Source organism: Balaenoptera musculus, chromosome 16 (assembly GCF_009873245.2).
Source record: "Balaenoptera musculus isolate JJ_BM4_2016_0621 chromosome 16, mBalMus1.pri.v3, whole genome shotgun sequence".
Lineage (NCBI taxonomy): Eukaryota > Metazoa > Chordata > Mammalia > Artiodactyla > Balaenopteridae > Balaenoptera > Balaenoptera musculus.
The window spans coordinates 5371969-5393555 of NC_045800.1; the positions used below are offsets into that span (position 1 = coordinate 5371969).

General features: G+C 50.7%; 1 protein-coding gene across 2 annotated transcripts in view; it reads right to left on the reverse strand.

Annotated features, from left to right (window-relative positions):
- DOCK1 (dedicator of cytokinesis 1) overlaps positions 1-21587 on the reverse strand; it is a 530116-nt gene that overhangs the window by 423392 nt on the left and 85137 nt on the right. The window contains exons 12-18 of one of the 2 annotated variants that reach the window (XM_036828289.1): positions 21247-21389; positions 14289-14414; positions 9640-9764; positions 8046-8144; positions 7022-7094; positions 1659-1762; positions 910-1093 (exon numbers count right to left, since the gene is read on the reverse strand). In XM_036828289.1, coding sequence (XP_036684184.1) covers positions 910-1093; positions 1659-1762; positions 7022-7094; positions 8046-8144; positions 9640-9764; positions 14289-14414; positions 21247-21389 — 854 coding nt within the window. The remainder of the gene's footprint in view (positions 1-909; positions 1094-1658; positions 1763-7021; positions 7095-8045; positions 8145-9639; positions 9765-14288; positions 14415-21246; positions 21390-21587) is intronic. The other variant, XM_036828290.1, reaches the window with a different exon arrangement.

Genomic DNA, 21587 nt, shown 5'->3' on the forward strand with positions numbered 1-21587 from the left:
AGGAAAAAAAATGGGAGTTTCAAGCTGACTTCCAAGAGCGCGTAAAGCTACTCTGCACGGCTGTGAGACCGTCACATTTGGGGAACTCGATTTTTCAATGGAAGATCTGTGCAGAGGACCCTCTGCCTCGACCAGACAGCGTGCTCTGAATCAGGAGCGCCCCCGGCCGGACAGCCATGCCTTGGGGAGGCTGCAAGCCCGTGGGAACAAAGCCGAGCAGCCCGGCCCGCAGCGTGGGGACGCTGGGCACCATATGATGCTGCGTTAAGGCCGCACTTCGCTGTGAGTGCATCAGCAAGGGGCGCCTTGTCTCGCTGTCAGGGGGACTAGAAATGCCATCAACACCAACTTGTAAAACTAAAGGTAACTGGTAATTATCTCAACGCGCAGACGAGAGAGGGGAAGACCCAGGGAGGATAGGGGCCTCGCCCCCTGGAGCTCCCACAGCCCTCAGACAGCCCTCAGAGGCAGGCATTATAGCCAGGGTACAGATGAGGAAAATGAGCTCAGAGACCCTAGCTCGAGGTCATTCCCGGGGTTATCAGCACAGGGCCAAGGCTCAAGTTCAGGGCTTTGGTCTGACTCCAAATTGTGTGCATTTCTCCCTTCCCTTGGCCAGAAAGCTTTTTTTTTTTTTTTTTTAAAGTAAATCCATTGCTTTCTCTCTCTTTGAGGTTCATCCTTAGCATAAAATCAGAATGTGAGTTTCAAAGCAGAACAAGGTCACCCTCTCCCTCTCTCCTTGTCCGTCAGCATCCACAGGGGCCATTACGGAGGGAAGGTATGACTGACTCGCCGGCAGGGTTCAGGGACCTAAGGAAGCCTCCTCCGCTCAGCAGGGAGCCCGAGAAAGATGGGGTTGAAGGAGAAAAACTCCAGGGGTGAACCCGTTTCTGGCCCCAAGCTCACCATTCTGGGTCAGCTTGGTGGAGCACACGAGAGTTGAGATCTGGAAGGAGTCTTTGCTGATCGTGCAGCTCCCAAGACTCTGCATGCTCTTGCCCGTCGCCGAGTGGCCCTTCTCCTCTAACTCGGCTTTGGTGGACGGCAGGCTCAAGTACGTGCCGGCGTCTTCCAGCTTCTTCGCTTCAGCCTGTGGGTTTGAGGATGCAACAGGTCAAATGCAACTGACAATCCCGTGCAATATTTTCTACCCCTTAGGCTCCTTAATCCTTTTAACCATCATGATATTTGCTCTTTATCATTTGCTAAACTGCTATTTTATTTTTTTTAACTTTTTATTTTATATTGGAGTATCGTTGATTAACAATGTCGTCTTAGTTTCAGGTGGACAGCAAAGTGATTGAGTTATACATATACATGTGTCTATTCTTTTTCAAATTCTTTTCCCCACTAGGTCGTTACGTAATTTTGAGCAGAGTTCCCTGTGCTAAACTGCTTATTTTAATAATTTCCCTTATTCCTGTAGATGAATTCACATTCACACAGAGGATTTTTTTAAACAGCACTTAATGTGCTATTGTGTATCAGCTTCTCTCCTCAGGGACAGCTGGTCATCTGAAATGTTCATTTACCTCATTAAATGCTGTTACATAGCAGTGTTCTCACAAAGATGGGAAATGTCAGCTCAGGCCAGGAAGTCCAAAAAGACTTGCAACAGCCAATATTAGCAACACTGCACCAACAGAAGAGCGTACCTTATAGACAATAAGATCATGTTCCCCGTCTCTCAGGGTGGTCCCATCATAGCGCATCAGCTTTACAAAAGCGAGTGCGAATATTTTCTCGGATTTATCCTTAGCTGCAATAGAAATTAATAATCATTTTCGACTGCCATCACGACAAAAAGAACATCATAAAATGCTACAAGGGCTGCCTTTCTGAAAAAAATTACAAAACTCTTCTGACAGATGTTAAAGTAAACATAAACAGAGATATAGACAACGTTCACTTATCATAAAGGCATCAGCTGTGCTCAAACTAATCTGTAAATTCAAAGCAATTACAATCAAAATCTCATGGGAGAGCTTCCTTGTGGAACTTGAAAACTAATTCTACAGTAAAGGACCAACAGTAGGAGGATGGTTTTGAAAAGGAACGTGGAGGAAAGCCTGCAATACTAAAACCCAACAGTAACTGGAAAGTGGTAACAATGAAGACGGTGGGTTTTTAACACAGGGATTCACAGACCAGTGGGAACAAACAGGGCATGAAAACACAGGCCATTGAAAGTGACCACTGGAAGGGGCAGACCCTTCAGAGTGTCAGCAGGCACAAACAAAACGGATGCTCACCTCACACCCTCCACAAAAGTAAGTCACAGGTGGACTAAACACCCTACTGTGAAATGGTCTCTTTGGCAAGAAAGTCCTTCCCCCAGAATTTGCATGTGAGACTCATTCTCTCACTTCTTTCAAGTTTCTGCCAAAGTATCACCTGCTCTGAAGTGACCAGCCTGCCTAGAAGAGCAAATGCCTACCCTGGTCACACTCCTCCCACTCGACTGATTGTTCTTCCTAGTCGCTATGGGCTGAATTGTTATGTTTTGTCTTGTTCAACAAAATTCTTATGCTGAAGCCTAACCCCCCCCCCATGTGGCTGTATTGGAGAAAAGGCCTATAAGGAGGTTCTTAAGGTTAAAAGGTCATAAGGGTGAGGCTCTGACCCTATAGAATGGGTGCCCTTATAAGAAGGGGAACAGACACCACAGTGGTCCCTCTCCGTGTGAGCTCACAGCGAGAGAAGGCAGCCGTCTGCAACCTGGGAGAGGGTCCTCACCTGAACCTGACCATGCTGGTACCCTGATCTCGGACTTGCAGACTCCAGAACTGTGAGGAAGTAAATCTCTGTTGTTTAAGGCACGCAGTCTATGGTATCTTGTTATGGCTGCCCAAGCAGATTAAGACAACAGATTACCAAGAGATTACCAAGAGATTACTACCAGATTACCAAGAGATTACCAAGCCTGTAGGGTGTCTGTGCATGAGAAAGGGCCAGGGGAGGGGGGAGACTACGTGGTGTTTACTGTTAGTTTCATCCACTGGCCTTTTCCATGCAAAAGACGTTGTGTATTTTTTCACTGCTATTTCCCCAGTGCATGAAATAGCGCCTGCTATATGTTAGGTACTCAAATATTTGTTCTAGATGGGGAGATGCCAACAAACAAGTTCTTTCAGGGACTTCCGCGGTGGTCCAGTGGGTAAGACTCCGTGCTCCCAATGGGGGGCCCAGGTTCAATCCCTGGTCGGGGAACTAGATCCCGCATGCATGCCGCAACTAAGAGTTTCCATGCCACATCTAAGGAGCTGGTGAGCCGCAACTAAGACCTGGCGCAGCCAAAATAAAAAAAATAATTTTTTTTTAAGTCCTTTCAGATAACAAAGAAAACAAAAATTGGTGGCTTGTTAAAGCGTGATGATGGGAACAGGGACCACCCAGCTGGATGGTTGGAAAAGGTCTCTCTGAGAAGGTGGATGATGTAGGAGCCAAGATGTAAACCCTCCAGGAAAAGAGATGGCCAAATACGGAAGCCCTAAAGTGGGACCGGCCTGCCTTGCTTGGAGACTGGAAGCCAGTGTGGCTGGTGAGTGGTAGGCAGTGAGAGCTCCAAGGTGAGCAGGTGCCAGATCAGGAAGAGACAGATGAGGAGTCTGGACTGAAAAAATGGATTTGTCATGAATTTTTCAAGATGCAAGCTGAACACAGCACGGAAACACGGAGTTTCAGGGCTAGAAAATACCTTTAAAATTATAGATCCCAGATTCTCTTTTTGGAGATGAAAGGACAGAGGTTGAAGAACATACATCTGCCCACCTTGAGTCAGGGGCTTAAAATATTTGCTATAGGACTTCACTGCCTGAGATACCATGTCTCATTAGTCTTTGCGTTCCTGGTGTCCATCGGGATCTGGCACACATTAGGTGCTCAATAAATGCTAGCTAATTAGCTGGGTGAATGATTGACCAACCAAAGCTAAAGGGAGGGATAAAAGCAAAAAATATGTACTTCTAGGAATTGAAAGAATAACTTTGTGAAAGGGTTCTTAAAAACATAAAACTCAGTGTTCAGTTGAGAAGGAACCTGAACCTGACCCTTGGGCTGACATGAAAAAAATTAAAACACATCTCTCTGAAAGCAGCTGCAGTTCAGGACACGTGACCATATCTGCCAACAGAAGGCTTCCCCTGACCCTACTCTTAAGTAGCACACAATTTAAAAGGGCACCTTTTATTAATACTCTGCATCTTCACATAGGGAGTGGACTGCATTTGTTACATCCTCATTAGCAGCCATTATGAGGCAGACAACAAATTTACACAACGCCAGGGGCCACAGAAGAAAGCCACATGCCCCAGAGGGCGGGCAGCGCTGGCCGACCCAACCAGCCCCCTACAAACAAGGGAAACTCAGCTCCTGGCAGGCCGGCCCCAGAAGCCACTCAGCTGTCCGCATCCATGTAAAACATCGGCTGATGTGTTTGGAACGGCTACCAAGTTGCAGACGAGTGTTAGACGGTCACACCAGCGCCAAACTTCCCAACCCCAAGGACAGACCCCAGTACGAGAAATCCCCTCACTTTCTCCCACTAGGGGTAAAGAGCGCGCGTTTTGCCTGGGGCGGCGGGGAGGGCGTGCAGTGTGGCCTTCCTCCCATTTCTGACCCAGAGCATCTGCAGACGAGGCCGCAGCAGGGGCCCCGGTGGCCCCCATCCCTCCGGCAGTGGACAGCTCGGGACTTCGTCAGCATCGCACTTGCAATGCTCGACACGTTCCCCAAACCCCACCAGCTGTGGCCGGGGAGACTTCATTAATTATGCAAATGTGTCGCGGGAGCCGGGTGATAGCATCTTGTCTGTAATGAGTACTTAAAACTGACAAGAAAAACAAGGATTTTGAAAATTAAAATGCTACCAAAGAGATCCCTCTGCCCCGGTGTAATCTGTTAATTAGAGAGAATGAGCTTGTTCTAAAGAGGGAGCGTGCTTCTGAGACAAGTCCCCTGTGCATTCTACAACTTTGTCCTTGCCCTGCAACAGGGCTCCCCACCCTCTCCTCCCCTGCAGCCCATTCCCACCCCCGGCAACTTCCGGTGTGCAGGGCGCTGGGCCCACCATACCTTCTGGGACTTGGCTGAGGACATACCTGCCCCCAATTCCCCCAATCACCCACCTGACCCTGCTCACCCTGCACCTCTGCCTAATGCACGCGACGCTCCCAGGCCGCTGTTCGGCACTTGGCTCTTGCGAGCCGATCTCAAGCCTCGACCCAACCTAAGTCTGGCAAGAGGAGAGCTCTCTCTGTGAGTTGCGTATACAGCAGGTGCTAAACAAAGACCAAATGACGGCAGTGGCCTCGGTGCTCCCCAAAGGCAGGGGAGACACAAGGACTGGGGTGGGAACCAGAGCTCTTCCACTGACCATTAGGTGACTTTGGGCCACTGAGGTGGGGTCTCTGAGGCTCAGTTTCCTCATCTGTAATGTAGGAAGTGCCAGTGATCCACCACATGGCATCGTGGTGAGGACTCATCTAAATAACGTGGTAAAAATACGTGCGCCAGGAGAGAGTAAGAGCACGACGAACACGTACGAAGAGGCGTTCGCATCCGTCGAACACCTTATCCATCCACGTTTCAGCCGTCCAGGAGTGCCATGCACAGTCAGCAGACCCCAGCCCACTGCCTGGCGGCCTGGATTTGGCCCGAAATGGGGCGGGCCCTGCTCTCCAAGCTGCCCAGACTTCACACCCTGCGCCTCCCACACTGCTTGGGCCCCGACCCCTTCTCAGCTGGCCCCTTAAGCACTGGGACAAGGGGAGGGGTGGAATGACGCTCCAGAGCGCTCCCACCCCTCCCCCCCGGCACCCTCCACACGCCCCCTCACCACGAGGGACCCCGCGCTGCTCTAGACCCCTTGGCTTCGCCACCTCCCGGCCTCACCCCACGCAAGCACATCTTCGGGCTGATATTCACGCTTTGCACACACCAGCCCTGTAGTCCTCGAGCCTCTTCAACCCCTCAGAGCTTCCCACTGGTCCCACACAGGGGTCTACACACCCCCAACTTCACGCCTCTGCTCACGTGTTCACCCTCCCGGCCGCTCTCCTGCACCCTTGCCTCTGCGGGCTCCATGCCCTGGGGAGGGCACAGGTCAGGCAGGCCCCCAGAAACAGTAAGGAGGGTGGACACACCATCACAGCAGCGGTGGTCCTGTGGAGCCCTATCCTACGGCCGGCATCGTGCTGAGGGGTCGGCAGCCCCCATGCATTCCCCTCCTCAGGCTGAAACATCTGTGAAGACACACAGAGCCAGGGCTGAGGTCCCCCAACCGCAGACCTCCGGCCCCCACAGGCTGGTGGGCGACAAACGCGCCCACCCAGACCCCCGCTCCCTCGATGCCACTGCACACACGACCCGGCATCACTGATTTTCTCGAACCTTAGCCACTGCCAGATGGATACAGACCATGAAGGGCAGGGGGCGTACCTTCCCCTTGTGATATCGTACTTAGTGTCTAGCACAGGGTGACGTCCTTAGCAGACAATGAATTCAACACAGGCAAGGAGACAAACTTCAATCATCGATAATAAATCCTCCTGGAAGGTGAGTGATTCGAACTTCTCTCCTCCCAAAGTCTTGGCATCGCGGCCAAGGCTACACCAACGTGGACGAGAAAAGGTATGCCAGAGCTCCAGGCACCAGCAGCTGCCAGCAGAGCCAGAGGTTTTCAACGCCAATGCAAGAGCATTAAGGGCAATTTTTGAAATCTGGGTTATTATACCTCAGTGACTCTTCTGATGGAGGGGGCAGTATTACAAGCCAAAGGGGAAAGAGGAAACCCAAGGGCAGAGTAGAAAGGAGCAGCAACTCATCAGACAAATTCGAGAAGAAACCGAAGATCTCCTGGGATCAACTCAATCAGAGTGGACGGCGCTTCACAGCAGCAGGTTCACGTGGGCACCGAGCTGACGTGTCAAGACCTCACTGTGTTACGGTAGCCACGTTCTAGAACAATCCGGAGTCAGTGCATGACAAACACGGGATAACGGAGCGTGTGGTTACTCACAGTCCTGGGACGATCTGTGTCGGAAGGTAAACCGTAGGTGACTGCGGTTCACGTCCTCAATGGGGATGGCCACCTGCAGGATAAAGAGGGAAGCTAAGCATCTTCTCCCTCCATCAGCTCTACTCCCCTGGAGACATCCTGGACCACTCTACACTCTTCTACACTGCGGGGAGAAGATACCGTACGCCTCGTCCCCTGTGTGATTCTCCCAGGAGCAAACGCCTTTTGAAAATTTACACCAGATAATATTGTCCAGGATGCCAAGCAGACCGGACAATGCAGCTGAATTTTTTTTTAAAATGTGCTGATCCTCACCGTGAAGAGTCTATTTTTAAAAGTTGCCATTTTCGTTTTTAGTCCCGATTCGGAGGTGTCTATATTCCCTCTACAGTTGTAGGGACCTACCCTCGGCTGCAGCGAGAAGGCGGTCCTTTTGTGACTTTACAGTAAAAGGAAAAAGACTTAATACCTGCTGCCTTCAAGCCAAGATCGTCCCTAATCTCATAGCTAACATCTGTATTCCAAAGCCAGCCGCTGGCCTGGTGTCCCAGTACCCAAGCCCGTGGCGTGTGGGCTGGTTCACCACGGTGGGCTGCGTGGGGGTATCAGCAGGTTACATTAGGAACCTCAGAGCACCAAGGCCAACGGAACAGGATCCATCTCTCCAGCGATGCCCTCCATGTATTATCATCTCTATTTTTTTCCATTTGGTGTAAAGACAGCATGCCACACATAAAACAGACCCGAGAAGAGAAAGACGATAGCTATCTTTAAAGGACTCTATATGTGTCTCCAGGAAAGTCCTGTTTTTAGGTCCAAAAGGAGATGAGAGTAAATGTAAATTCCAAGAAACACCAGCGTGGTTTCTTAGCAACCCTAAAGGACTCTGTTGAAAGTGCCTTGGGGCCGGCGGAGGGTGCCCACTGGCGGGCAGCCCTGGGCTGGGCAGGAGGCGGGACTTCCTCAGGGTACAAATGAGCATTTCATAATCAACCCCATGGGAAAAGGGCCATGCAAATGATACCTTAACCGTCTCAAACCAGCGCGGCTGTTTCACTTGGTAATAAATCACGGACTTGTATTCCGAAATAGCTTCGTCACCAGCACCCGGGAAAATCACATGCTTTAAAAGAAGGCATAAAGAGATCGCATCAGCCCTCACAGAGCCTGAGGCTCCATCCATCTCCCCCAACCCACCCCCCCCACCCCGGTTTGATGATCCAGAAAGAGCGAGGGCCCTCGGGGAACACCAATAACCCCGTCGCCCACGGAACACCTCCCAGCGATGGAAGAACAGATCCGGCTGGAGCCAGCGGCCAGCAGAAAACCTTGCTCACAGACATCTAAGATCTTGATCTTGATGGCTATGGGGACACTACTGTCCTCCATCCTTCGTACCCTTACCCCTAATAACTTCCACCCTGGACCTGCAGGAAGTTGCCTGACTGACTCGGCAGCTGGAGTAAAGGACTACAGACCAAAAAGGGGGTGGCAGCACTCTGTCCCTTCTCTAGCCACAGACACTGACCACTCGACTCTAGGGAGAGCGATACTGGTAAAGCCCAGGGGAAGGGCAGGGACACTGGGCACAGGCCACCCAGAGAGAAAGGATGCCACCCACCTCCTGGCACAGCTGAGCCTCAGGAGTACCCACAGGGCGTTGCCCTCGGCCACGTGGGCCCAGGGGAGCCCAGGCTGCAGCCACGGGCCAGAGAAGCAGCTGGCAGGGGACCCCCGCTTGGGCTCAGCCTCCAGTCCTCAGGGGAGGCCACAGCCTCTGAGCACTTCCCAGGACGCCCGCAGGCTGCTGTGACCATGCACGAGGAGGTCTTGGTAACCACCACCGAGTAAAGCACAAGGTTCAGAGGCCCAGATTCACAACCCAGTCCCACCTCTCATGAGCTCTCTGACCTTGAGCAAGGTGACTGATTTCTCTGGGGCTCAGTTTCCATCTGTCTCAAAAGATGCTAATAACAGTATCTGAACTTCTAATGTGACCATTCGCCCTCTGAGCCTCGGGTTTACACCGGCAAGTGGGACCCCAGGATAGAGTTTGGAAAAGAAGGTGGTCAGTGGGACTTCCCTGGTGGCGCAGTGGTTAAGAATCCGCCTGCCAATGCAGGGGACACAGGTTCAAGCCCTGGTCCGGGAAGATCCCACATGCCGCAGAGCAACTAAGCCCGTGCGCCACAACCACTGAGCCTGCACTCTAGAGCCCAAGAGCCACAGCTACTGAAGCCCATGCGCCTAGAGCCCGTGCTCCGCAACAAGAGAAGCCACCGCAATGAGAAGCCCACGCACCGCAGCAAAGAGTAGCCCCCGCTCGCCACAACTAGAGAAAACCCGCACGCAGCAACGAACACCCAAGGCAGCCAAAAATAAATAAATAAATAAATAAAAAGAAGGTGGTCAGGACCCCCAGGGTCATCCTGAGACAGGCCGGCTGCTGGGACCTGGTAGAAACCAGCCCTCTTGGACAAGGGAAGAAAAGGAAGAAAAAGCAAACGCTCTCCCCCAGAAATGAGATTGTGGCTTTTGGCATCCTGCAGCAGAGCCAGGGTGCACACTTGGGAAGTAAAACTTAAACACTACAGGTACAACTTTGCAACAATCAATACCTCCAGTCGTTTTCCATCTTCATCGTAAACAGACACTGTAACCTCAACATTCTTTGCCGTCGTTTTGCTTCCTTTATCAAAATCTCCTTGAACTAATGTTACGTAGATATCGTTTCGGACATCACCTGGGGGGAAAAAAATTACACCTTTAAAACCAATCCATTATTCACAGTGTAACTGTGAATTTTGCCATTCCTAGCAGAGTATCATAAATACTGTATTAGATGATTATGAAATATTTTCTACAAAATAGTGTCCGCATTTAACAGCATGACAAAGGCAATTTTCATCATCACCGTAAGACTTGCAAGAAAGAGGAAAATGTCAGGGCCCCTAATTATCTGCTTGGTGCTTCACGTGGGCAGAGGAGCTCTTACACTCCGTGGGCAGCCCATGCCCGGGGCAGCTCGAATGCTGCCAGTGGGTTTGCGCAGACGTTAGACACCCCCAACCCCCAGCATCCATGGCCCACTGCAACCCACATTGCCACCCCTTGTTAGGGCACGGCTGCGGTCATCTGAGTCTCAGTAGCCAAGGAATATCCCAACCCCCACTGGCGCACCAAGGATAACCAGCAACGCTGGCCTCCTTTCCGTTCCACTAAGGAGTTGAACAAAAACAGTATGTGAACCACAAGCCAATGTCCTGAGTTGACACTTAGGATCAGGGACTAGGGATGGGTCAAGAGAGAAACTTTCTGCAAAGAATCCTCTCTCCTCCTGGCAGGCAGCTGTCAAGATCCTGAACGGGGACACAGGGAGCAAAGACTCATACATTTTTAAAGTGAGATGGGCCTTAAACTGTGCCCAAAAAAAATACAACCGCACACACACACGCAACAAATGAGCTCAAGACGCTTCCTCCTCCTGAGAATACACAAAGCCCCTGGTAATGGTCCGACTGGGAAAACTTTGCAAGCTTCGTTAGCAACATGATTTAGAGGAAGCATCGCTATGCTCTGACGGCTGCTCTGCTCTCTGTCTGGCTGCCTCAACAGTGTGGCCAGGAGCAGCAAATGACCTGCTCTGGGCAAAGAACAAGGATCCCTGCAGAGAAAAAATCCCCTTGGTTTCTTGTTTTTCTTCTGCTTTCTAGACTGCTCTATTCTGGCTTTTAATGTATCCAACTATTAGATTAAGCTTTCATTTAAAAGCCATTATTGTAATAATCCCAGCGGGTTGCTACCACTGCCATAGTAGCTGCTGGAAAAGAAGCAGGGCTGTGATCGCTGATAGCGGCCACGGAGAAGTTAAGAAGGATGGCGCACGGGGCTGGGGGGCAGGAGGCAAGGCAGCCGGTCCAGGACCTGCCGCTAATTAGCTGTGTGACCTCAGACCAGTCACTTAACCTCCCGGGCCACTCACCACTAAACGGCCTTATCGATAAGGCAGGGTAGTCTGTACAAGCGCTCCGCCTGAAAATTCTATCAAAGCGCCAACGCCATAATCAAAAAGGGCCACAGCAGCTTCATACGGGCCTCATCAGCCAGAGAAGCAGCATGCGCTGGGCAGGGAGGTGGTTGAACCTCAGGGTCCCCTTCTCCTATGGCCCTAGGGATCCTGACTCCAGCCCAGAAGTAAGACTCCATTTATAGGAGGTCAATACGCCCCGATGGGCACTCACAAGAGGGTCTCAGCGAATGCCTCCCGGGCTACAAGGTTCTCATTCTGGGGAGGAAGGAGGCTGGAAGCAGACACAGGTGGCCCATCCAAGCCTCCAGCCGCCTTCCCAGCTCAGGCGACAACTCTGCTTCCCCACCAGGATCCTTCAGAAGGACCCAGGGATTCCCAGTGGGTCATGAGAAGGCAGGAGAGCCAGCAACAACAGTGACAGGGCCGGCTCTCCCACTGTGCAAAGGAGATGCACGTCTCCATAAACATGCGTATACAAGGCTCTCCCACTGTGCAAAGGAGATGCACGTCTCCATAAACATGCGCATACAAGAAGGCACAGGTTCTGCGAGGCTGAAGGCGGGTGTCTGAGCGAGCCCCCCCAGAAGGGTAAGATGCGGCGCTCACAGCCTCTCAGTGGTCACTCAGCCACAGAGGACGTGGGGGACGCACTCAAGCCGCGCTTGCTCACTGTGGGAAGCCCAGCCCCAGACTTAGGACATGGAACAAGCCAGAACAATGGTCAGCGGCATAGTTTTCCCATGCATCGATCATGAGATTATCTTAGAGGTTTAGATTTACTTTTTAAGTCTATCAATTGTAAGGGAGGCACAAGCAGTGTGAACTAGAAGTTTCCCAGGTTTCCCTTTGCACACGAGGGCCTCCTAAGGTCACCCAAGATAAATGCATGATGTCAATGACGTTATCCTCATCTATAAATCTGCACCTCGAATCCAAATGCAAACAATATGCCCACTCGGAAGTCCAAGTTAATTAGCTGCATATAGAACAGACTTGACTCATACAAGCAATAGGTATTCCATCATTTCTTAACTTGCTGAGTGTCATGCTTACCTCCTCTACAGGTGAGACTGGCAAACATTCTATCTAGCTGATGTTAGATGTCTTTCCTATCGTTTTAACAGACGGAGTAGACAATGACCCACAACAGCCCTGAAAGGCAGAGGGAGGAGAAAGAACAGGTCCCTAAAATGCCCTAAAATAAACAAAGCAATAACTTTGAGGCACACTGAGTGACCAGCTCTCCCTGTGAACCTACAGCAAAGCCCTGTACCAGGAGGCTACAGGGAAGCACCGACCATGGGGTGGTTTGGCCCCGTTTCCCCTGCTCGTTAGCCGTGTGACTTCAGGCTGTGGCTTAATCTTGATGGGAATTAGTTCAACACCAATTTGTAGGCTTCCAAGATCCTTATATGGAATCAAGCTAGATTATTAACGGGAGCAGTATTTGCAAACCAAAAAGTATCCCACGGACATCAAGGATAAAGATTCATGCTTCCCAAGATTTCGTGAGAATCAAATCAGATGATTAATATGAATGTCATTTGGAAACTGAAGGCATATGTAAATATCAGAGATTAACCTTAACATGGGCTCTCATTATCAGTTTAATAAGTGTAAAACCCATGGTTGGGTTGGGGCGATACTAGTGTGACAACTAATACACACTGAGCGGGTACCAGGTGTAAACATTCACAGGCTTCATCCAGGGAACCTGTGCATTCGCCCTACAGCAGCCTTTGTGTTGGGCTGTCACTTTCTGCTCCTCCTTCCTTCTTTTGATCAGATGTCTATCCAGACATGTGTAGTGCGTCCCTGTCTCCCTCACACAACCCTTGCAGCTGGGGGGAGCTGACCCCTTCCAGAGGTCCCTGTGGCCGACGTGCACGTGTCACCACCATTGCCATCCAGGGTCCCCAGGGGACCTGAGCAGTCCAGGCCAGATGACACTCGGCCTGCTTGTTTGGAAACACTGGGTGGAAAGCATGTCGTCTTCTTCAGGACACTGGGATTTGGGAAGAAGATGGGTGCCAGCAGGACCTGTCCCCAGAGGATAAAGTCAATACGCAAAAGAGACAGCTCAGCAGAGGGGGCTGCAGAGAACCGGAGCCAGTGGTCCAGGCTGACCTGGCAGCAGACTCTGTCTCTTTTCCTCATTCACATGACCGCCAAATATCCTCAGGGTGCGGCCATTTGAGCTGGCCTTGTGTTTTCTGTTACTTACACCCTAAAGCATCCTAACTCCAACCAGATCTATAGGTAGGAATTATTATTATTCTCGTTCTTCAGAGGAGGAAACCACAGCTAAGAGAGATCGGGTAACTTGCCCAGGGCCAGGGAGGGGCAGAAATGAAATTCATACCAGAGGATGGGATGCCTGCACTCTCACTTCTGGGGCCAATGGATGGGGTTCAAGGCTGTGGATCACTGTGGTGAAGAGACATTTAACCCATAACCTACCAAAGAGGGTATATTTACCCAAATTGTGCTCCCTTCATTTTGAACACATTCTGGATAATTCAAATGCTGTTATAGGATCATAAGACGGGCCCAGGACCATCATCGTGAACGTACATTATTATCGTAAAGGAGTCGCCTTAGTCCTACCCAACCATCATAATCAATCCATTCCTCAGACCCTAAAAGTCAGTTCTGCACGGCTCTCCAAACGGTCCCCTGCCTGATCACCCTCTATCACATTATTAAGTATCACCCGACCAAACGCACTCAGTCCTTCAGCCAGGGTGAGTGGGATGTCACACGCCCGTTCTTCCGTTCCAGACACTGTGGGGCAGAAGGCAAATCGCAGGCATCCTGATTAAGGACAACAGCAGAACACGGAACGGCAGTGCGTTTGATTACGATCATGACGGCATTTCGCCCAGCTGGTGACAGAAACCATCTCGAGGCCTCAGGGCTGGGCCTCTGGACGATGCTGTTTCGTCTGCTTACCCCTGTTCCTGTATCACCAGGAGTCGCTCCACACCAGCCCTGCAGGGTTATTATAACCAAGAGAAACCTCGTCCCCTAGGCCTGACGCCGGGTGCTCGGCTGTCACGCTGGCCGCAGGATCCTGCGGGAATGACCCATCGCCACGCTGGGCTTTACACCCTCGACCCTCTGCTTCCCTGAGCTCCTACCTAAATGTCGCTCTTTGCGGCCAGCTACATAAACCCTCCTGATGCCGGCCACATCCACCCCACGCTCAGAGGGGCCAAAGGATTCATCCATTCTTACCAGGCATGATTATCTCCGGAAACCCCGTTTTCCGAGCCACTGCTGTGGTCCTGTCCACCAAATGAGGAAATTCTTTTCTAATCTGATGGATATCTCCAGGAAGTAATTTCAATGTTACCCACAAACCTAGAAAAGCAATGGATGCATGAGTCACAGTTTATCTTGTACATCTTTATATCTTGTACATTTTTAGAAGTTTTCATGAAATCAATTTCAATGAATGAGCAGCTTTTTTTTTTTTAATATTTATTTATTTATTTATTTTTGGCTGTGTTGGGTCTTCGTTTCTGTGCGAGGGCTTTCTCTAGTTGCGGCGAGCGGGGGCCACTCTTCATCGCGGTGCGCAGGCCTCTCACTATCGCGGCCTCTCTTATTGCAGAGCGCAGGCTCAGTAATTGTGGCTCACGGGCCTAGTTGCTCCGCAGCATGTGGGATCTTCCCAGACCAGGGCTCGAACCCGTGTCCCCTGCACTGGCAGGCAGATTCTCAACCACTGCGCCACCAGGGAAGCCCAATGAGCAGCTTTTAATTCACAACGCAATGCCTTAAGAGGAAGTGTGGGTGGATGAGAAAGACAGGAGCGGGACCAGGGAAAAGGTGCCTGGCACAGATGCCTGCATCTGATGAGCTGGGATGCAAATCCCACACTGGAGGAGCCTAAGGGCGTAAGAGCAGTTACGTGCTGCCTCTGCCTGGGACTGATGACTCTTTTGAGCTGATATACATTGAAGATGAATCAGAAGGTAGCATTTTTCTGGAAGGGGATTGAGAAGGCTATCATTTTCCATTCTCCCAAGAAGGATGACAGCGGGAGAGGATTCAGGAGGTAAATTCGCAGCTTCACAAACCCACGAAAGTGTCCAGTTGCTCAGCGGCACCCGTGCTCCCGGGAAGGGGAGCCCCAGAGCACAGGGCTGGGCACCACCAGCGGGCCACCCACACGACTGGGACAGCGGCAGTCAGGGCAGCCCCGTCCCTCTGTTTCACAATGTCACAGCAAAGGAGCAACTAATGCTCTGGCCACCACTCAGCTCCTTTCTCCAAGGGGGAAAATGAAGGCTTTCAAACCCTCTAAAAGAGATGCGAGGATGCCCGAGAGAGAGCACGGTGTACCTGGGAGGTGTGTGTGCCCTGCCCTCTCTCCCTCCCTCCACAAAAGCTGACGCATTTTGTATAAAATGCTCCAGGAGCAGCAATCAAACAATAAGAGGGAAGAAAGCTGACACTTAACAAAGTCAAAGGCAGGACACAAAGCAGTCGCTTGGCTCTGACAGTGTTTTCGAGGACACGCTTTCCTAGGGAGGGAGGGGTGTCACTATCAGTTGGCAGGTCAGGGTCTCCATCCTTGAGACTTCGGGGGCCTGGCCTGCTTGCTCTCCTCTCACTCAGCTCTGCGGGACCCCACCTGCCCATCAGAACGTAACAGTACCTGTCCTCACTCACATGACTATTGTGTGTGTGCCCACGTGTGTATGTGTCTGTCTGTCCAGCTGTCCCTCCTCTAGATGCATGCTTCCAGGGACCACTCACCACTGTTTAGCTCAGCACCCTGCACTCAGTAGAAGAAAATGGGAAAACCACAGACCTTGTTCACAAACAACTTTCATTCTAACTGGACCTGGAAGACAGCTGATGGGGACACACAAGGAACACATCTGAGGCTGTTTCTGCTGCGAGCGGCTCTGCTGAATTAAACCTCATGCCTCACTCCCTCCCCCACCCCGCTCCAGCCCCCTCGTCTCCCAGCAGCTGGCCTGTCCTCTGCAAAGATTTACACAACTTGTCGTTGAGAAAGTCCACGGTCACTGATGCCATTTTATTCTTTACCAGCTGGTGAAAGCCCTCTCCTCTTGCCAACTAGACTGTCCCTCTGATTTATTCAAAAGTACCTAATGTGCACCCACGGAGTGCCAGACACACACAGGGCACTGCAGACACAGGGCAAAGACTCACTACACCACTGCCAGGGGCTCACTTCTATTCCATGAGCCAAACACCAAGGGTGTCTCCCTGTGAAATACGTGCCTACGAAGAGCTTTCTAAAGCACACGTGGAGACTGCGCTCCTGGGCGTCACAGAGGCTCCCCTGAGGAAGGAATGTTGTGCTGAGACCTGAGGGGGGAGGAGACGCTAAATAAGGAGGTTCCAGGCTGCAGCCCCGAGATGCAGGGGGAAGAAGCGTGGGATGCGGCTGGGAAAGCAGCACAGACCTGACCCCTGGGCCTGTCGGCCGTGGCAGGAGCTATGGTCCCCACCAAAGGGCCCGGAGGAGGAGTCCGACCACAGTCTGACCTGACAGGACTCAGGTGGCCGCATGGGACTGGGCAGCTGGGAATTGAGAGCGAGCTGAGGACCCCAGTGAAGAGACCACTGCCGGAGCCCGGGCGGACACTGGGAGGGCTTCAGCACCGGGGGCAGGGGTGCTGCGAGCAGCGTGGGCGTCACATCAGAAGTGGAGGAAGGAGGGGTGGAGGGGGAGTGGCTCTCAGAGATGGCGACAGTCCTGGGCATGACCAACAGCAGGTGCTGGCACACCCTGCATCCCAGGGGAGACGTCCTGAGGGGTCAGAGCACAGAGCGAGGAGAGCAAGAAGACGCCCGTCCTGTGCCCAGGAGAGCTGCTGGCGTTGAGGGTCCGCACAGGGAAAGAGAAGTCGGCGAGAGACAGGGGAAAGCAGACGGCAGAGAAAAAGGAAAACCAGGAGCGGGTGGCATCGGTGTGGCCGACGGCACAAAATGCAGCCCGAGGAGAGGGGAGTGTCCGCAGCACTGGGCAAGCAGCGCGGGCCTCGGCAGGAGCCCTCCTGGGGGAGGAGAGGGGCCAGCGCTGCTGGGAGAAGGACAGGGAAGTTCCAGGAGACGAAGGGCGGACAGCAGGCGAAAGACTCCACTGAGAGACCAACAGTGGGGTCAAGAGATAGTCAATACACAGAGACAGAGGGAGAATTTTTTGTTCGTTTCCTTTTCTTTTCTTTCCTTCTACGTTTTTCCCCTTTCTTTCTTTTTAAGATATAACATTCCCAATTGTGAGAGGGAAAGTTGAAGAAGTAGGAGAGAAGCATAACCAATAAAAAGAGGTCTCTAAAGAGTCATCAGGGGGTAGCACCCCAGCAGGGACGCGTGTATCGTTGCTCAGGATGTGCACTGCACAAGGCAACCAGCAAAGAAAGGCAAGTGGGAGCTAAATCCAGCCTGCACTCTGCTCACCAAGCTGTGCGTCCCGGCAGCGATGCATCTCCCCACTCACCCCGAGGACAGACCATCTCTTTCTAATTCACACAAAAGCACCACAAGCGGGACTTCCCTGGTGGTGCAGTGGTTAAGAATCCTCCTGCCAATGCAGGGGACATGGGTTCGATCCCTGGTCCAGGAAGATCCCACATGCCGTGGAGCAACTAAGCCCGTGCACCACAACTACTGAGCCTGCCCTCCAAAGCCTGAGAGTCACAACTACTGAAGCTCGTGCACCTAGAGCCCATGCTCCGCAACAGGAGAAGCCACAGCAATGATAACCCCGCAACGAAGAGTAGCCCCCACTCGCCACAACTAGAGAAAGCCTGCGTGCAGCAACAACGCAGCCAAAAATAAATAAATAAATAAATAAATAAATTTACATTAAAAAAAAAAAAAAAGCACCACAAGCTGGCACAGCTCCAGACCTGTAGGATGAGTGAACAGACGGACCCTTGGAGTGCCGGGCACCTAACCCCTGGCTCTGTCCTCCAGGAGAGCAGACCAGGGAAAAGGGATGCTCACAGAAATGCAAGGGGAATTATCACTGCACATGACACTTGGCATGAACCTGGTCCCTGCTGGGGACACCAGGACGCAGCTAAATCTTAGGAGTCTGAGTCCCGAAACCTCCCAAAGGAAGGAATATCTCCAGAATAAATCTAACTCGAAGACACTTTTCAAGGACTTGCAGGAGAGGGTAAAAGTAAAGATGTCTTTCCAACACCTTTTCTTTCTCACAAGTACCAGCTTGCTCAACTAGCTGATGAACCAGTAACTTGGTGACACAACTTGTTATAACACAATTTAAACACAGAGATTAAATTTGCCCAGTTACGTTGGGTTTAAAAAACACCTTCCTCAGAGGAGGAAATGAGGCCAATTTTCAAAGGAAAAGTGCATTTTAGGTTGACTTTTGCTAAACCAGAGTAACTAAACACAAAAGGGATTAGCATATCCTATATCTCAAACAACAGGAGCAGATGTCTGGGGGTGTATAAGGACTCACCATCCACATAAAATACCCAGCACCTCTGGGTTCAGGGTTCAGAATAATTTGGGCTAAATATAAAAGATGTCCATTGCAACAAGTAAACATGTAGATGTTAACCTAAACTAGGCCAAAGCCTGGAGACCAGTTCAGAAGGGACAGGCCATGTCCCTCCAAGTCCCTTCCACAGCTCTATGCACTTGACTGTCTGACTTGATGGGTCACCATGGATGGAAACATGGGGCTCCACTGGGCAAAACCCCGCAAACCTAGCAGCTCGCTCCATGCTGCATTCACTGGGCCCCGGGCCTCTCAGCTCTCCCTGGAATGCACTGAAATAGGCCTGAGAGTGAGCCCTGGCGAAAGGTCACTCCATCACTTCCGGTTCAAGGTCAACTCGAGCCAGTGATGTGGCCCAAGGGCATTTTGGTTCAGGAAGGCACCAACCGTCCCTCTGAAAACAATCAATGTTCTTGTCGCTTAGCTCTCACTGTGACCTGAAAGCACCCCTCCTCCCCCCAGAATTCAAGTAATCGGGGTCCCCTGGCAACAGTCCATCTCTGTGACACAGATTTTGGCCACAGTACCAGTGAGACTGACAGAGGCGGGTCATGGGTTCTCTTTGTGAGCAAGTTCCTGCTGGCCAGCCACCAGTCTCCACTTGTCCTGTGTGACTCTGTAATAAAAGTGTATCAAAACTCTGATGACTTTGCAAGAGGAGCCGGGGGCCTGGGGCCACTGCCTCAGAGCGCTGTAATCAAACAGCTTTAATTGGATCTCCCTGTGGTTTTCAATTAAAGTGCAAATTGGGAGGGCTGGTAATTTATGAGAAGAGGAGTCCTGGGTCAGCTGAAAATTGCTCTGTCTAGAAAGGCCACGATTCATTAATGTTTTGGGTTGGGGTTTTTGTTTTGTTGTTTTCCAGGGAAGGGGGGTGGTTCATACCAAAAGAAAGCCAAAAGTCCCTGCAGAGGGATAGGGGCTGTTAATTCCTCCAGGACATTCTTTAGGTTTGATTCATGCTCTCCCTTAGAACAATGGGAAATGAATCAAGATAATTGTTTCTTAAAAGTCTGGTGGCATAAGGTAACTAGACAATGAAACAGGTCTATTCATCTCAGCTCTACTGAGTTTCTGGTTAAGTCTGCATCTAATCAAGGACTGAGGAATGGATATACCCACTGGTGCTAAAAGCAGCCTCAGGTCAGAGCAACTCAGAAGGTGACTCCCCCAACTTCCCTTCCAGCTGGAAGCGGGGCCTCAGTAAACACTTGTTTTCCGGCAGCCCTCCTGGCCAGCCGAGTGCCAGCTGTCACCAGCCCGTGGTGATTGATTCATTGCCTCTGCCAACAGAGGGTCAGCCGCTGGGAAACTTGTCAGCGTGGGATTAAAAACGATGACTGCAGGCTGGGGAGCAGGGGAGGAGAAATCCCCTCGATTACAAAACTGAAGGGGAACCAGTCTGCAAAATGGAGCCACTTTCTCAGGGGGACGGGGTGCGGGGGCCCCGGAAAACAAGGTGGCAGTGATTAGTTCACAACCCGAGTGAGAAAAAACCAGCGAGAAGAGCACGTGGGGAGGTGGGTGATGCTGAATGTCTCTCTGTGTCTCTAAACAGCAAGGTGGAACCACAGGCAGTGGACAGTTATTTCATTCTCTTGTGAAGTCATTCAAGTGTTCTGGACAGAGGAGGTGGCTGGAGAAGTCTGAGGAAAGCCAACAGAGGAGCTGCTTCCAGTTCTATCAACTCTGGGCTCTTTCCAAACATTTCATCGTATCCTAGTCAGTTTTCTCCTCTCATCCAGGAGCTTGGCTCTCAGCAATGCTTACAAAGATGATCGGCAAGAAAACCCTCATAGGCTGTACATCAGGGACAATGAGTACACCACTACCCAACACTGCCACCATCATCATTATCAGCATCAGCAGAACCAACAGTATCATTATCATCATCATCATCGTCATCATCATCAGTATCATCATCACCATCATTGTCATCATCATATCAATATCACCATCATCAATATTATCATCACCATTATCATCATCATGTCATTATCACCATCATCATCATCACCATCATCATCATTGTTGTCATTTTCATCATCATCAATATCATCATCATCACCATCAGTATCATCATCACCATCATTGTCATTATCATATCAAAATCACCATCATCAATATTATCATCACCATTATCATCATGTCATTATCACCATCATCATCATCACCATCATCATCATTGTTGTCATTTTCATCATCATCAGTATCATCATCACCATCATTGTCATCATCATATCAATATCACCAGCATCAATATTATCATCACCATTATCATCATCATCATGTCATTATCACCATCATCACCATCATCATCATGATCAGCATCAGCATCAGCAGAACCATCAGTATCACTGTTATCATCATCATCGTTATCATCATCAGTATCATCATCACCATCACTGTCATTATCATCGTATCAATATCACCATCATCAATATTATCATCACCATTATCATCACCATTATCATCATCATCATGTCATTATCACCATCATCATCATCACCATTATCATCACCATCATCATCACCATCATCACCATTATCATCATCATTGTTGTCATTTTCATCATCAATATCATCATCATCATCATCAAACTAAAATTCAAACCACAGCATGTTCCCAAGTTCATGTAAATGGACTCTTATAGAAACAAAACCATAGAATACATACCCTGGCCCTTGTGGTTGACTTCTTTGGCAGCAATGACTTTGTTTATAACAGTCTGAAGGAAGTCATTCTCCCCCGCCACCCTGGGTGAAAAACGGGATGACATGTTCAGCGGCTTGTGTCGAATGGCGTCGTCCAACGCGAGCCTGGAGGGCACGGGACGACCAAGACCACAGGAGACAAAGGGGCACAGGGACCCAGAGGTCACGGTAACAAGGGAACACAAGAGATCATCATCACCGAGTGCGAGAGAGAGTCATCACAAGTCAATGCACGACAAAGGACAGGATAGGTGACAAGAGACACAGGGAAGAGCATTGATCAGGAAAATGCTGAACCACACG